Here is a 15,128-nt window from a genome sequence, read left to right as displayed (position 1 = left end):
CCCCCCCCCGCCCTGAGGCACCCCCTCCACGGCAGCTCCCCCCCAGCCCTGCAGCAGCTCCCCACCCCAGCTCACCTCTGCTCTGCCTCCTCCCCGAGCACGCCACCCCCGCTCTAATTCTCCTCCCCTCCCAGGCTTGCGGCCCCAAACAGCTGTTTGGCGCAAGCCTGGGAGGCGGGAGAAGTGGAGCGGCTGCGCTGGGAGAGGGAGTCTGAGCCGCACGTGTCAGCAAGCCGCGGGCAGCCCAGCCCAGGAACGCTGTAAGAAAAAATTGGGGGCACCGCTTTTTGGCGTCCCCAAATCTTGGCGCCCTAGGCAACCACCTAGTTTGCCTTAATGGTAGCACCGGCCCTGCTCAGAGCACTTTACCAGTTTTCATTGATAACTTCTCAAAACAGACTGCATGGCAGTCAGGTTGTATTCCCCCCATTTTACACTTGGGGAAACTGAGGCACACAGCTGTTAAGTGATTTCTCTAAGGTCACATAGTAAGTCAATGGCAGAGCTTGGAGTAGAACCCAGATCTCTTCCTTCTCAGGCCCAAGCATAATGTAAGGAAGGGATTCTATCAACTTACTAAGAGGGTTAATGGCTACTGATGTTTCCTGTGCCTGTTTCCAGCTCCTGTCCATGGACCACTCTGTCACTTCACATTTGTAAGACCCTCCATCATTGGTGGCTGAAGTGTTGTAGATCACCAGGGTGAACGTGGTAGAATTAATCTTCTCTAGTCGGAGGTCCCTATTAGCGCTGCGTTCCTGGTAGGAGGGGCCCGGCCTCAGCATCCCATCCCGTTCCATCCCAACTATGTGCTCCGGTTGATCTCCGCTCTTTTGCAGATGCCACCAATTCACCGAGAATGGGCTTGTTGCTCCACTCACCTCACAGTGAAGGATCAAGGTGTCTCCTTCCACTATCTGCCTTTCGCTGCTGAGCACAGACACTTGCATGTGGCTTTCTGTGAAAAACAACAACAGCAATTACCTTTCCAAGCTAGTCAGAAGTATTCTTATGTTACACAACGTGACAAGGTAAATCTCAACATAAAGGGTAGGGGGAATTGTCCTGAAATTTGGAGCCATCTTTTCAGTACCCTGAAGTGCATTTCTTTCTGCCAGTGGCATTCCTGGAGCCGTCACATTAGGGAATGTTTCAATGAACACACTCAACTGGCAGACTCTGACTTTCCCTCTGCCTGCTGCATTGAGACAGGCGAATTCCGGGCTCCAGTGTGGACACATCTCTTGTCAGCTCTTCATAGCTGAGCCAGATGCATTTAACTTTCATTTTAAAAGGGTTTTTTTTAAGTCACAAGAAGAGTTATGACAAATATATTAAAGAAAACAAATTATTCTCTTCAGGTTCTTGTACTGTGCCGATCACCCTGGCATTTGAGCACCTATGGGTATTAAATAGAATGTATGAGCTGTCATGGCTACAAGAGGCCTGCAGTAAAACACCTACTCCACACGCCAGCTTTTACCTACATGTCACAGTGCATGTAGCACCCTCTGAGGAAAGAGCAATTGCTTCTGTTTAAAAAGAGCATGGGTGAACTGGAACAGAAAGTGAGGTGTCCTCTGGAGAGGGAGCTGAGATAATAGGGAAGGACAAGTCGTGCCGAGCCATGATGAGGGAAAACTAGTCAATACTTGCAGAGACACCAAAGGATGAGAAGGAGTAAAGGGTACATCCCAAGCACGACTGGATGGTCAAAGCAAAAGTCAGTCAGTCAGATGCCTATTTTCACCTAGCACAGTTGCAAAATTCACACAGCATCATTGCATGAACAAAGCCAAGTAAATACAGAAACAGTAAGAACTCTTCCAGCTTGGATATTTTTCTAGAGTGGACTCCTGACTTATATGTGCATGGCCTTCATTATTATTTGTGTTCCAGTAGTACTAGAAGCCCCAACTAAAACAGGGGCTTCATTGTGCTAGGCACTATGTGTACGTACACACACACACACACACAGCATAAGAGGCAGCCCCTGCCCCAAAGAGCTTCCAATCTAAACAGGCAGACGCAGGATGGGAGGAGAGTAGTATTATTGTCCCCATTTCACAGAGAGATTAAGTGATTTGCTTAAAGTCACTGTGGCAGAGCTGGGAATTGAATCCAGATCTCCTGAGCCCCAGTCCAATGTTGTAACCACCCCTGACAGTTTATTCACAGGTACACCATGGTGATGGTTGTCTGCCTTTGCAATGTTGGGTAGAACAGCATGCCATGGTAGGAGAAGTCATTGGGAGTGTCAGTATAGCTCATTTAGCCATCCTGGCCTTAAAACAAATAATACTGCAGTATTCTACAATAATAGCCCCAAACACAGCAGTATTAATACTGGAAGCTGTCAGACTTTGGACCATTACCACATCGGCTATTGTAGCCAAATGCTTAAAGTGGTCTGAAAAAAGTTTGTGTGTGGGGTGGGGGGAATGGGGTGGCTCATAATCTGGGAGCAGCATCTTTGGTAAGACAGTTCTTAAAAGTACATCTCTCAACAATCCGGCTTGACTTGAACTTTTTTTTGGAGGGTGGGGGAATCTGCCCCTCCCTCCCCCTGCATCGCCCCACCTTTTAAGCACTGATTGTACCATGCATAAGCATCGGCAATAAAAAAGGCAATAAGTAGAGAGCCCTGATGAAATTGAGAATGATCCTATCAAACGTAGGATCTCAGTCACCCGGTGTGCACAGGCAGCTGCCTCAGAAGAGGTGGTGGAAACCGCAAAAGGGATTGTAGGTGAAAGGCAAAAGACTCTTATGCCTACTGGAGAGAGGATGCAGGTCATCAGGACACACTGTGGGGGTGACCCGGTGAATTGGTGCAGACAGTGAATTAAAGCGCACACTTCCCTTGCTGCAGTAGAAGTGTTATGTGTGCCAGCATGAATACTTTTGTTTCTATCACTGTACCAACCACTACAGCCCACCTGCCCCTTTTGGGGGACAGCTTCCTTGTGCCAAGGCAGGAGGCCAAATAGCAATGGAACCCAGACCAGGGACCTTTTTCAGATTTCATTTAGAAGAAAGGGCATTTAATTTCACTGACCTATTGGCTTCACGTTGACATCAATGCCTGACGACATCTTGGACTGGATGGTGGAAAAACCTGTGGAAGTCTTCTCCATCTCTGAAACCTCACAGCTGTATGTGCCTTTGTCTTTCAGCCCCACCTGGTATACTTTGAGGATATACATCTCATTGCTTTTCTTCACCATTTGGAGCTGTCCCAAGGCAGCTCTCTCTTCATACTCCTTCAAGGCCAGTACCCCATGTGGGTCAATCCTGGCTACTTCTACTCCTTTGAAGAGCCAAACCACTTGGAACCATCGGTTCTGGCTATTCTGGGCTTTCACACAGCAATTTACCTGCAAGGGCTTCCCTTCTGCAAGGGAACTTTCAACAGCAGCAATATTAGCTTGGAAATCTCTGTCTGTGGAAAAACAAAAGCAAGGTAAGTGTATGTCAAGAGGCCCTGGTTCAATTATCCCTTCCTATTACTAGCTTCATTAGAGTCAGGAAGGATCTCTATCAAATGGGTCCGTTAGTCCATTGCCTTTGGATAAGATTCTCCCTTCTTGGAGGGAGAAGTATTTTTAGGTCTAATACAACATAGACTAACTTCCACCCTTACTGAGGCATCTGCCAGGAATTCTTAGATTTGAAACAAAGCCCAAAAGGCGATTCAGGACAAGATTTTAATAGAAACTGGTCACTGCTGAGTGAGCAGGGAATATGGTCCCCTACCAAACTCCCATGCATGGAACTCATGAAATCAATGAGAATTCTGCGCAAAAAATCAAACGCAGAACATATCTCTGTCTGTACACAGGTCGCATTTTTACATGACCATTGCGTTGACTATTTAGATCAATACTACACAGACATGCCTAGCTCCAAGGGAAATACCATACATTATTGTCCAAAGGTAAAAACTCCTGAAATTTACAGCTGCTTTAAGTATTTATTGCAAATAAGTTATGCTATGGTTTTTAAATGTTTGGCTCATAAACAATTCAAGAAGAAATGTCCTGATTCCTGCACATATGCTTGGTATTCCCAAATATTGGCTGAATTGTTTACAGGAATAATGAGATCTAGAGGCCTCCAAGTTCAAACAATGGTGTAAATTGTTCAGATACCTTGATGATGAGTGTAATATACTAATCTAAGTAGAATAGAATTCTCAGCCTATAGGGAGTTTCCAAACTCTTTACTTGGGCTAATCCCTATTCATGAATCATAGCATGTGATTGGTAACTGAAGTTACATGGTATTATTTCTGCTTCCTGATTGGATGATGAAACTTTAAACAGGAGAATAATAAAAAGCAAATATTCTGGTCTGCTATGAACGTTCATATGAACTGCAGTTGTTCTCCAAACAATGGTGCACACAAAAACCTCTCCTATGAATGGGAACAAGAGGTACAAACTTTGTCAAACCTGCCAGCCATTCCTAATTAAAATCTACGGTCATTAAGAGAGTTTTTGCAGTGTTTGACTGGTGCACATCATAGCATCTTGCCCATAGCTCAGTGAACTGTTTGAACCATTTAGCTCAGTGGGTTTCAACCTGTAGTCCACAGACCTTTGGGGGTCCTCAGACTGTATCTAAGGGGTCCGCAAAAGTTTGTTGTTACCATATAACAGTGGTTTTCAACCTGCGGTCCACAGACCCCTGGTAATGGGTCCACACCTCCATTAGAAAATTTTTAGGTGTCTGCAAATGAAAAAAGGTTGAAAAACACTGATCTAGCTATTTGCTTCTTTGGTTTCCTGTGGTATATCAGGGTCTTTACTAGACACCAGCTTCCTTTACCACACACACTAAAACCTGATCTTTCCTCTCCACCCAGGCCATTAACTTTGGCCCAAACCATGATCATTTCTCACCTCAACACCCTCCATTCCTCACCCTCAACACCTTCCTTTCCTCTGGCCGCCTTACATCTCAAATCAGCCCCCCTTTTCCAAAATATTTCTGTGATAACCTTCCTTGTCCACCGTTCCCACCACGTCACTTCCCTAGTCAGACCTCTTCACTGCGTTCCCCAGAAAGCTCCAGCAACTCGTCCTCACTTTCAAGAGCCCGTATCCTCCATTAAGCTCCTTCCTCTCTCCCTGCTTTAGCTTCCCCACCTCACCCCAGGCCTGACCTTCTGCCTTTGCTCCCTTCCCACCTTCCTCCATGCTACCTCTGTGCTTGCCATAATTCCCTTTGTCTTGGGCAACAATGCCTCAATGCTGTACCCACTGCAGTCAATGGGAGCATTGCCGTCACTTGTATCTGGGAAGCTGTTGGTGTTGCCAACTCTCACAATTTTATGAAAAGTCTCACACTATTGGGTGTTTTTAGTGGAGTCAGGTGATTATATGAGAATCTCAGCTTTCAATTTAAAAAAAAAAAAAAAAAGTGTTTCTAGCCCTCATGGTTTCAGATAAAAGTTTGAAAACTTGAACCCTAAAGGCTCAGATGCCCAAAGGCAAATAAGAACCCAAAGTTTGTTTTAAAAGGTCATGATTTTTAAAATTTGTCAGGGATTAACTCATGATGTGTGAGTTGGGGTAGGCAATATTGAGTCATCCCTCCCCCTCCCTCAAGCACTTCTGATCATCAAACACAGGATTTTTGTACGTCCGGAGCCATTCTGTCTTCTGCCTAGAGCCCCTGTCAATCAAATGTGACAGGACCTAGAACTTCAGAATTTTCATTCACGTTAATGCTGTTGTGCAAAGTGACATTTTGTGCAGTGGCTTTAGAGACACACAACAGGCCTGACTCTCATTTACACAAAAGACACCTTTGTAGAAAGGGTAAGCACATGAGTTAGGATCCCTCTGCAGCCCCTCAGATGGGAGCTGTGGTATTTTATAACGACAGTGCGTCTCACCGATGGGCTGTGGGCACCTTACCTCGGCTTCTGACAGTCAGCAATGTCTTTTCCGTTTGTTTCCGAGTTATATCTTTCCAAGGCCCACCAGGATCCTGAATCCACTCAACCGCCTCACAGTACACTTGGCCCTGGTCAGAGGGCTGCACTTTGCCAATAGACAGCTTGTATGTGGTGTCCCCAACCTTGTCCAGCCGGACATCTGACAAAAACCTCTGCGTGTAGGAGGAGCCCGGAGTCAAGACGAAATTCTTGGACAGGGAAAGGATCACCATTGCCTGAGCATCTCCTGATCCCCGGAGATGGTACCAGGCAACAGAAAGGTGGGTGTGTTGAGCTGTGGATTTTGACACCTCACAGGTGAGCTCTAGCGGATCTCCTTCCACTAGGGTGAGGGCCTGCGGTATCATGGTGGCGGAGAGAGTGTCGGGGATCACTAAACACAACAAAAACACAGCCATGCTGGTCACAAGTGGAACAACTCTCTGTCTAGACATAGTTACCCTGCTTATCAGCCACACCCTCCTCCTGGTGCACGGATTTTCACTCTGTGGCGTTAGCAGCTTTCTCTGCTGATTGCCACCGATACATAAAGGGGCTCAGCACCTGGGTGGGCAGAGCTTGTCTCCTTTGCTGCAACGCTTTCTTGCGCCCTCTTCAGTCAACCCGGGCCAGTGTTAACTGCCTCCAAAGAGAATCAGGTGTAGGCGAAAGAGTATGGGCTGGTACACCACAAAGATAAAGGGAAAACATGGGGGAGGTACCCCAGAGGCCCCACCAAAGTTACCACAGAGCATCTCTCTCCAGGGAATGCTGCACCGTCATTTACACAGGAGAGTGCAGAATAAGGCATTTTCCTTTGCCTCTCCCATCCAGTCATGCTTCCCCCTCCTAACTCTTTCCCCCTTCCCAAAGATGTCCCTTAGGATGGTCACCCTTTCCGGAATGTCAATGGGCATCCCACATGTGTCAGAGTGACCCTGTGTCCTATAGGCCTGGTCTAAAGGATGCTGAGTGTCAGTTTTGAGGGCCTTTGTACCCATGGAGATATTTTGATGTGATCTGCTAGAGCTCTGTCATGACTAGGGGTTTAAGAAATGAGGTGTGGAGAACACAGCTCCCCTTCCTCAACAAAGAGCAGAGCGGCAGCTTCCCTTCCCTTCTCCTTTTCTGGCTCGGGGGAGGGGGGCTCAGCTCCTCCTCCCTAGTGGAAGTGAAGATTCACCAGGAAAGGAACATGAAGTGGGAGCTGCTGGAGGGGTTTGTGACCGGCTGAGGCCCCCCCAGCCTTCCCACCACTGGGTGGAGCAGCAGCAAAAGCCCCAGATGCAGAAGAAGGGAAGGCCCAGCTAAGAGGCCCTATTCACCTCCTCTCCCACTACCACGCCATCTGCCCCTTCCCTCCAAGAGAGAAGACACCTGTCCCCACCATCTCCCTCTCTACGGGGAGAGCAGCCATCTGATGTCCCTGTGCTTTTTAGACACTGCACTTCACTGGCCTCTCCCTTCATTAAACGGGATGCTGACATACAGGGTTTCACTGCCAACATGGACCACCACAGCTGGACAGTGTCAACAGCAAAAGAAAAGCAAAACCTGAACCGTCCTATCTGGCCACCCTCACCCAGTGCCTCAGAGCAGGAAGGTTGCTGAATGGCAAGTATGAGGCTAGCAACCTTCTCTAGCTCTTACCTGAGAGGTTCATCTTGGCGCTGTAACTCCCCAAGTACCTCTCGTCGGTGGTGGGTGTGTGGCACTCGTACTCGCCGGCGTCCTGGTCCTGGAGCCCCGTGATGTGCAGCAGGGCAGAGTCCCCCTGTACCCTCTCTACGTAGATCTCCCCACTCCGCACACGCTGGGTGTAGATGGCGTAAGGGAAGGAGGAATCCATGGTGCTGATAATCCGCACTTCCCGCTCTGGGGCAGATGGCAGGTAGATGGACCACTGGAAATTCTGCTGCGAGGGCCCCTGGTAGCCACTGACATTGCACCAGATGGTGATGTTATAACCTCTAGCCCGGTAAAGACGTCCTTCCTGAACCAGCACTACTCTCTGGCCAACGCAGAGGCCTGCTTATAAATGAAACAGCAGTAGTGTTATGTGGCAATACAAGTTCTTCTAGAGGCACATCGCAAAAGAGGGGATTTGGGTTTTAAAAATACCTGGAATCTAAGTTGCAGACGTGGGGTGCTTGCAGTCACAGGCTTACTTCACTTGTGCATTTACCACAATTGTGAGAGGAAATCAGGTATCAGCACAACTGTCATTTATATGTGCACATACAGCTGCAGTAACTGCATGTTCAAACTGAGAGCCTCACATTTTAAGGATCAGTGTCCTTTTAATGATTATTCTGCCCTCCTTGGTGCTGCTTAGACCTCTGTTTGGAGGGGAAGAGCAGAGCGACATGGTGTTGAGATGGATGCCCCACAGTTCTAACGAGACAAAGTGGGGCCAGTTCAGAGGAGAGCACCAAAGAGGATAACAGGTTTCAGTGGGGTTCTATGAAGAGGTTAAGAGAACTGGGCATGATTAGCCTGTAGATAACACAGCCGGGGTGAGTGGATATCAGAATTGCCTATCAGTATGATAAGGGATGTTAGAAAGAGGGCAGAGAAAACTGATCTCACTAGCCAGCATGGACAGCTAATGGGCTGCAAGTGCAGTGGGGGATAAGGCTGGTTTGCCATTAGAAAAACAGCTATAGGAACATGTCAGGTGATGAGATGTGCCAAAGGAGGCCTCATCAGAGCAGGCAGATAAGGACATCCCCCGCAGAGGTGAATAGCCTGCAAGGCCGGTTCACCCCTTAGCCATATGACCCATCCCCCTTCTGTCTGCATGCGGCCTGAATGGAGTGGGAAAGGGAAGCAACCTGGTCGTCTACTCAGCTGGTAGTTTTTCTCCCCTCATTACAAGTGGAGTTCTCAGAGCAAGTTGTTTTACTCTTTGAGAGTCCCAAAAAGGGCTTGTTTACACAGGGACATTGACCAGAATGACCATTCCAGAGTAGTTCCCTGTGTGGACACTATGCTAGAAGAAGAGGGCCTTCTTCTGATTGGACTTTGGCAGTAGATTACACTAACCCAGAGAAAGGCGTTTGTATTCTGGAACACAGTGTCCACCTGGGGAGTTACATCAGTATAACTACAGCCCTTATAGTCCCACCCTGCGCTATACTGGAATAGCTTCCCTTGGAGATAAGCCCTTAGTCTCCTGAGTAGAGTACAAACAACAACATAAGCAAAAGGACCAATAATAGCAGGTGCAGCTCCCTAGGGAGGCTGTGGGATGGAATTTATGGGGCAACATGCAGGTCCAGTGTAAGCTCGTGATAAATGGGGGTACGCAGCAAGGTCATGTAACGTGTGCCAGTCGGGCATTCAGCGGTTGTATAAAATGGGCCAAATCCTGCCCCACTGAAACAGACAGGAGTTTTGCCATTTATTTTGGAGAGATTAGCATCATATTAATCAAGGGCCAACCAGGAACAAGGCCCCATTGAGCTAGGCACTGCACAGAGATTAGTAGGGAGTCCTGCCCTGGAGTGCTTCCACTCCAAATAGCCAAGACAGGGCAGGGGAAGGGCTGTCACATACAAGCAGCATGAATGATGGGATGGCAGCAAATGTCATGTTAGCGCCACAAGTTTTTGTTTTTGCTCTTTCAGTCAGGAGGGGACCACGTAAATGGAGACAGAAAAGGGAAGGGAGCGGGAACATCGAAGGGGGAGATCAGGAGTAGCTCAGCCAGGGGAGCATAGCAAGAGGAAGCAACTAAAAGGAGAGTGATAGAAAGCAGCCCCACCTGTCCATGCTCACGTACCTCCGCAGTGCTCTCAGCACCCCTGTGGGCCATGCTAAGCCACTGAGAGGGGGAATCTCTGTCCATTACTGAGCCCTAGCGCACCTCATTGCCAGCTGCAGTGGCCAGTGCGACAGAGAACCCCAGACACACCCAGAACCCCAGGGGCCGAGTCCCCTCCCTGAGAGGAGCCAAAGGAGTGGGTGGCTTTGACAAAAATCAGCGAAGGGGGCTGGATGGCTTGCACGTCTAAGCCCTCCCTTTGGCCTTTACCTACACCCCTTCTCACCCCTCCCCACCCCCCGCAAGTGCTGAACGGAGAGGAAAACCAACAAGCTCCATGACACTCACCGAGGACGAAGAGAAGCAAAGCGGCTGAGTGCTGGATGGACCCCATTACAAACAGGGGCAGACAGGTCCTTCTCCTGCAGGTGGCAGGAAGTTCTCCTCAGACAGCTGCAGCCGCCAAGCCCTGCAAGAGCCACCGGATGGAAGGCGGCCGGCTCACGCTGTGGTTTCCCTTTTTTCGGGGGGGGGGGGGCAGAAAGAGGCTGGCGAAGTGACTTATTTCAGAGCCGCAAAGGCAGGGTCCCTGTGCACAGCCACAAAACTAAGATGTTACATGCCAGATGCCCCCATTGCCTCGCCCTGCTTTGGTTGCATCTCACCCGGTGCTGAGGTGCAGCCTGCTTAGACTGTAAGTCTCTCAGTGCAGGGACTGTGGTTTCTCTGCTGTCTGTACAGCACCTAGTGTGCAGTGCGTGCTCTGCAACGGATGATAGAGATCACCCCCCTCCTTTGTCACTGTGGCCACCATTAAAATGCCCACCATACAGCCCCATGTGCCCGACACTGGGGTTCGCACCGCTGTGTTTGATTTTGTTATTAAATAAAAACAAAACCTAAAAAGAGACCCCAAACAAACCAACCAAAACAGACCCCTCCACACACACCCACCACCCAGCAGAGGGAGAAGGGCCAGCGATTCCATAGAAGACCACTTCGGGATTTGGATACTGCCCCTCTAGTGTGCATGGAAGGTGCTGAGGAGCAATACAAAACCCTTACTTAGATCCACTGGGATTCACATGACCACGTGTGGCCAAGAGCGTGGCCTCACATCTCACACAACAGGCAGCGTGGCACCTCCATTACAGTGTTGGGGCCCGGACTCCACACTGGCTCCGTTTGATTGAGTCACCAACGCCATTCTTGGCCACCTCATTTTCCCGTGGGAGAAGGGAATCTCTCTCATATCCAGATGCTGAGTAGGCCCAACCTGTGCGGCTTATTAGCACTCACAGGATCACAGCCCCCTTAGTGGGACAGCTGAAGGCCCGCTGATGTACTAATCTCCACCATCAACCCCACTCTGCTTTAAATCTCAACACAGATGTCGTTTCATGGCTTCTGGGGCCTCATTGATGAGGGATTTCTTGAAAGCCTCCCCTCCACTTATCTGCCTTGCAGCTAGGAAACAGCTGCCCCCCCACAGCTCCCTTTAACACCATGAGGCGGGTTAACGGGAGAGCGGAGCACCTGCCCCACGGTTCTCTATGACCTCATTAGAGGCTGTGTGCCAAAAGTGGGCGTTTGCTTCAATTAACTTTTATGGTCAGGCGTTGGAAATCCCTGAACAGGCCTCCTGCTTCCAAAGGTTCTGGGACCCCTTTCTCCAGTTGCTGAGGAAATGGTGGCCACAGAGTAAAACGAGACACCCCCTCCCCACTCAGCAGTCTGCACACACCCACGAAATGTGCCTGAGCAAAGCAAGGCTGGTGGAAAGGCAGCCACGTGCAAGAGGCTCAGCAAAACCCATGGCATCGGCAAACATTTGAAGAGACCCAGAGAGCCCTGAGGGGGATGGGGGACTGCAATGGAAATTGAGACTCCTGGTTTTTGGAGCCGTGGCAGCAGGGTCCGACCTACAGTTACAGAGGGGAGCACTGCTGCTTCTCTTTCCTTCTGTGAGAGAGAGGCAAAGCGTTGCGTCCTGGCCAGTGCTGCTTTCCCATTCATTTCAACGGGACGGTTTGGAACACCATGACCTCTCTGGCTTTCAGCTTCAAGCTGCCCCCTACAGGGCATCCTGGGGTCTGTCCACACCATCTCTATGCACACCCGGAATGTGCAGGAGAGCAACACAGCCTGATGCATGGCCCAGCCCAGGGGAAATCCAGCCCCCCCCCAGACATCTGGCTAACCCACAGAAAATGGTTTGAATTAGAGGGACTTTCTGAAAGGAGTTTTCCGTAGGAAGGCTGTTGACACAACATGGTTAGTCGAGAGTTGTGTAGCTCCCCGCAGCACTGCTGGGGTAGCGGCTGCAATAGAACATTGGTTTAGGGACATGCCGTTGGAATGCAGATTGTAAAACAAACGCTCTTAGCGTGATCCCACCAGACTGGGAGAGGAAGCAAGGTTCATTTAAAGAACAAAACCAAACATAAGATCTCTATTTTCTCCTTTTAATAAACTGGTTCATATGACAGAGCCTGCAGGTCTGGGCGATAAAGACAGAGACTGCTTGCTGCAAGATTTGGTACGTTATTAGCTCCTACTCAGGCTGCTTGTTAGCCTGCTTGAATGATTTCAGTACAGACAAGCAGCCTCAGCTACAGAGATCAGCCTCGGTCCTTGGTGACACACCCATCATACAGAGCTCCCTGCCAGGATGTTGCCTGCCTCCTATGTGCAACCATATAAAAGCAGCATGTGCTTTCAGGGATCTGGTGGAGTAAGGGTCTAATTCTGCCCTCTGTTTCCACAAATGGCAGGAAGTAGAAAGTGGCTGATCATGACAAGCAGCGGCGTCTCTCTCCATAGGTATATGTTTATAGGGGGAGGGGGTAAGCTCTGTGGGATATTCCCCAATTGTCCTCTTCCACAAACCTGCAAAAGCCCCTCCATTGAGACAAAGCATCATGGGAGATGACTGGCAAGGTGTGGGGGTCAAGCAAATGGCTGAAGCCCATGACATTGTTCCTGGACTAGGTCAGTGCTCACCACACCTGCTTTAGCTTACCTTAGTTCTTCCACCCCAGCATGAAACCCCCTTGGGCAGGGGTTAAGGAGCATTCCGGGAGCGCTTTACTGCCATGGCTCCCTGTGGATGACCCTGGCCTGCCTCTCCTACTTGAAGATCCAAGGTCAATCCCCCTACCAGGTCAGTGGAAGAGCAAACTGCCATTGCTACCCCAACAGAGCAATGGAAAAGAAACGCAGAAGTCAAACTCACTGAGTTTCCTTCAGTCAGGGTGGAAATAATACACACAGGGGGACAATTTGGCTTTGAGTCTAGAAGTCAAATGATGTGTTAACTGACCTTTGCATTTGCAAAAGAAAAACAGGATACACTTGCTTTACCCAGCCCCATAGGTGTGTGTATAAAGCTCTCTAAACAAAGAGAAACAACAGCTCCCAGCCTGGAGGAATTTGCAGTCTTTAAAAACACACCTCCTCTGAGGGAAAATGCTAACACAAACATAGGGGAGGGCTAGCAAAGGCACAAAGCAGAAAGAAGGGAAAGGATCAGAGTCCTTTACAAAGCTGGTTAAAAGTTGCCAATTCTGTTAAAAATCATTTCAGTGAAGCCAGATCAGTGGATAGAGATTTAGCAATTCTATCTTCCAGGTACCTGGACAAAAAAGGAGGGATGGGGAGAGGAGGAGAGAGAGAGAGAGAGAGAGAGGAAAATGAAATAAACTCAAACAAGACCAGGATAATATATAGACCAGCTATGCACTAGCTCCCAGGGAATAAGAAATTAGAGCTGGAAAAAAAAAATGAGGGCACAAGTAGATACTTGTACCTTGAATGATGCGTTACAAGTGTTACTCTAGCACCCTCTGGGGGCAGATGTTACCTCTCACCGTTTTCTCAGGGGAAGCCGGATCAATGTAAGAATTGGAATAGTGGAGGCTTTATCATCTATAAATACCCGTGTAACACACACAATATGTTAAAAGAACATTAAGGTTTCATATTCTACCTCGAGTGCTTGACTTTGCCACAATAAAAGCTGCCGCTACAATCTTCATTCAGCCCCCTTGTGCACGTGCATTATAATACAGTCTTTAATCACATGAGCACATACTTTCCCACCCCTCCTCTAGGCCCCCTCCAATGCCTCTTCCTTATTCTCCTTCTTGGAAATGGCTGAACCATTTTGGTTGAAATTTTCCACAAAAAATTTGCCCAAGAGAAAGTTCAACCTGAACAGTTAAAGCTTGGTAAAGCAACTGAAAGCAGGGTCTGATAATGAGACGCATCAGGGCCACCTTAATATGTCGTGCTACCAGCTGTGCCTATAAATGTTAAACTTTCCAACAGAGGACAACTCATATAAAAGCCCTTTGGGACATTCATCCAAGCTGATGCCTTAATTGGCCTGTACCTTATGAGAGAGCAGGGGCCTCACGTGTGTGGTGCCAAGGGTGGCCAGGCAAGGTGAGCCCATTGCACCATGACTGCGCCGGGCGAGGTGGTGTTTGAGAGATAGGAAAAGCAGGGCTAAAGCTTTCAAAGGGTGAAAAAGAAGCCATTCAAGCCGAGGCAAGAGGATCTGTGTACGGTCACTGTTTTAAGGGAACGCATTGATTTTTTAAAGTTGAGCCATTGATTTCCACCCCCTTGCCTGGTATAGGCTCCCGGTTACATTAGAGAAGCCCTTGGCCAGGTGAGTATCTGTGATTGAAAGCACCTGCCTATTCAGAGTACTGCCATTCTTCCTTGCCAACAGCTGACAGAGGTTTGCGGGGGTGGCCCCCCACTCCTCAAACATCTAGCACAGCCCGTTCCTCCCAGCTTTTAAAAACCATGGGCAAATCCAACTTTTCCCAAGAAGTGTTTTCAGCTTAAGTTCAGGTTACTCCCTATGTAGGACTCGCCCCTTTAAAAATTACGCTTCTAACCCTCTTGCCTTATGTATGCAGTGTGTCAAATGACCTTGCTCCGTGGCTGCATAGTACATGGATTGATTACGCTGGGCACTGTAGCTGCTATAGCAGCGAACCCTTAATCCTGACCTGCAGCACCTTTCTCCTTCCAGTCCTGGTCCTTCCCACAGCTCCCCCAGTGCACCGCCACCCTGTTCAGATGCCCTCCTTGCTGTTCTGCACCCAGGCGGAGCGAAGAATGCGGATGCCTTGAAGTTGGAGTCTCCAGCGTGAAGAGGGAACACTTGCCGCAGCAGCTCGGAGAGGAGCGAGGGACGTGCCCCACCCCCACTTGGTTTCTTGGACGGCAGCAAACCCCATTTAATGTGTTTTTGTTAGTCAAGATGGTCCGGGAAGTAGGTCCCATCTCCTCCATCTTAGGGCTTGGTGCAGTTTGGGCTGAAAGGGGGCAGCGAAGGCTTTTCGGTTGACAGCATTATCCCTTTTAGCAGCTCTTAGAGGTGTTTAATAATTGGCTGCAGCA

At 49.0% G+C, this 15,128-nt stretch overlaps 1 protein-coding gene across 1 annotated transcript in view; it reads right to left on the bottom strand.

Moving 5' to 3' along the window:
• Positions 1-10,104, bottom strand: part of CD101 (CD101 molecule) — a 25,989-nt gene extending 15,885 nt beyond the window's left edge. Inside the window, exons 1-5 of the mRNA XM_024209460.1 lie at positions 10,059-10,104; positions 7,595-7,972; positions 5,925-6,338; positions 3,059-3,442; positions 578-958 (exon numbers count right to left, since the gene is read on the bottom strand). Coding sequence (XP_024065228.1) covers positions 578-958; positions 3,059-3,442; positions 5,925-6,338; positions 7,595-7,972; positions 10,059-10,104 — 1,603 coding nt within the window. The remainder of the gene's footprint in view (positions 1-577; positions 959-3,058; positions 3,443-5,924; positions 6,339-7,594; positions 7,973-10,058) is intronic.
• Positions 10,105-15,128: the final 5,024 nt, after the last annotated feature.

The sequence above is a fragment of the Terrapene carolina genome, unplaced genomic scaffold, assembly GCF_002925995.2.
Source record: "Terrapene carolina triunguis isolate 2854851 unplaced genomic scaffold, T_m_triunguis-2.0 Scaffold558, whole genome shotgun sequence".
NCBI classification, from domain to species: Eukaryota; Metazoa; Chordata; order Testudines; family Emydidae; genus Terrapene; species Terrapene triunguis.
The sequence above is the reverse complement of the archived record's forward strand: the minus strand, read 5'-3'. Positions and strand labels throughout refer to the sequence as shown.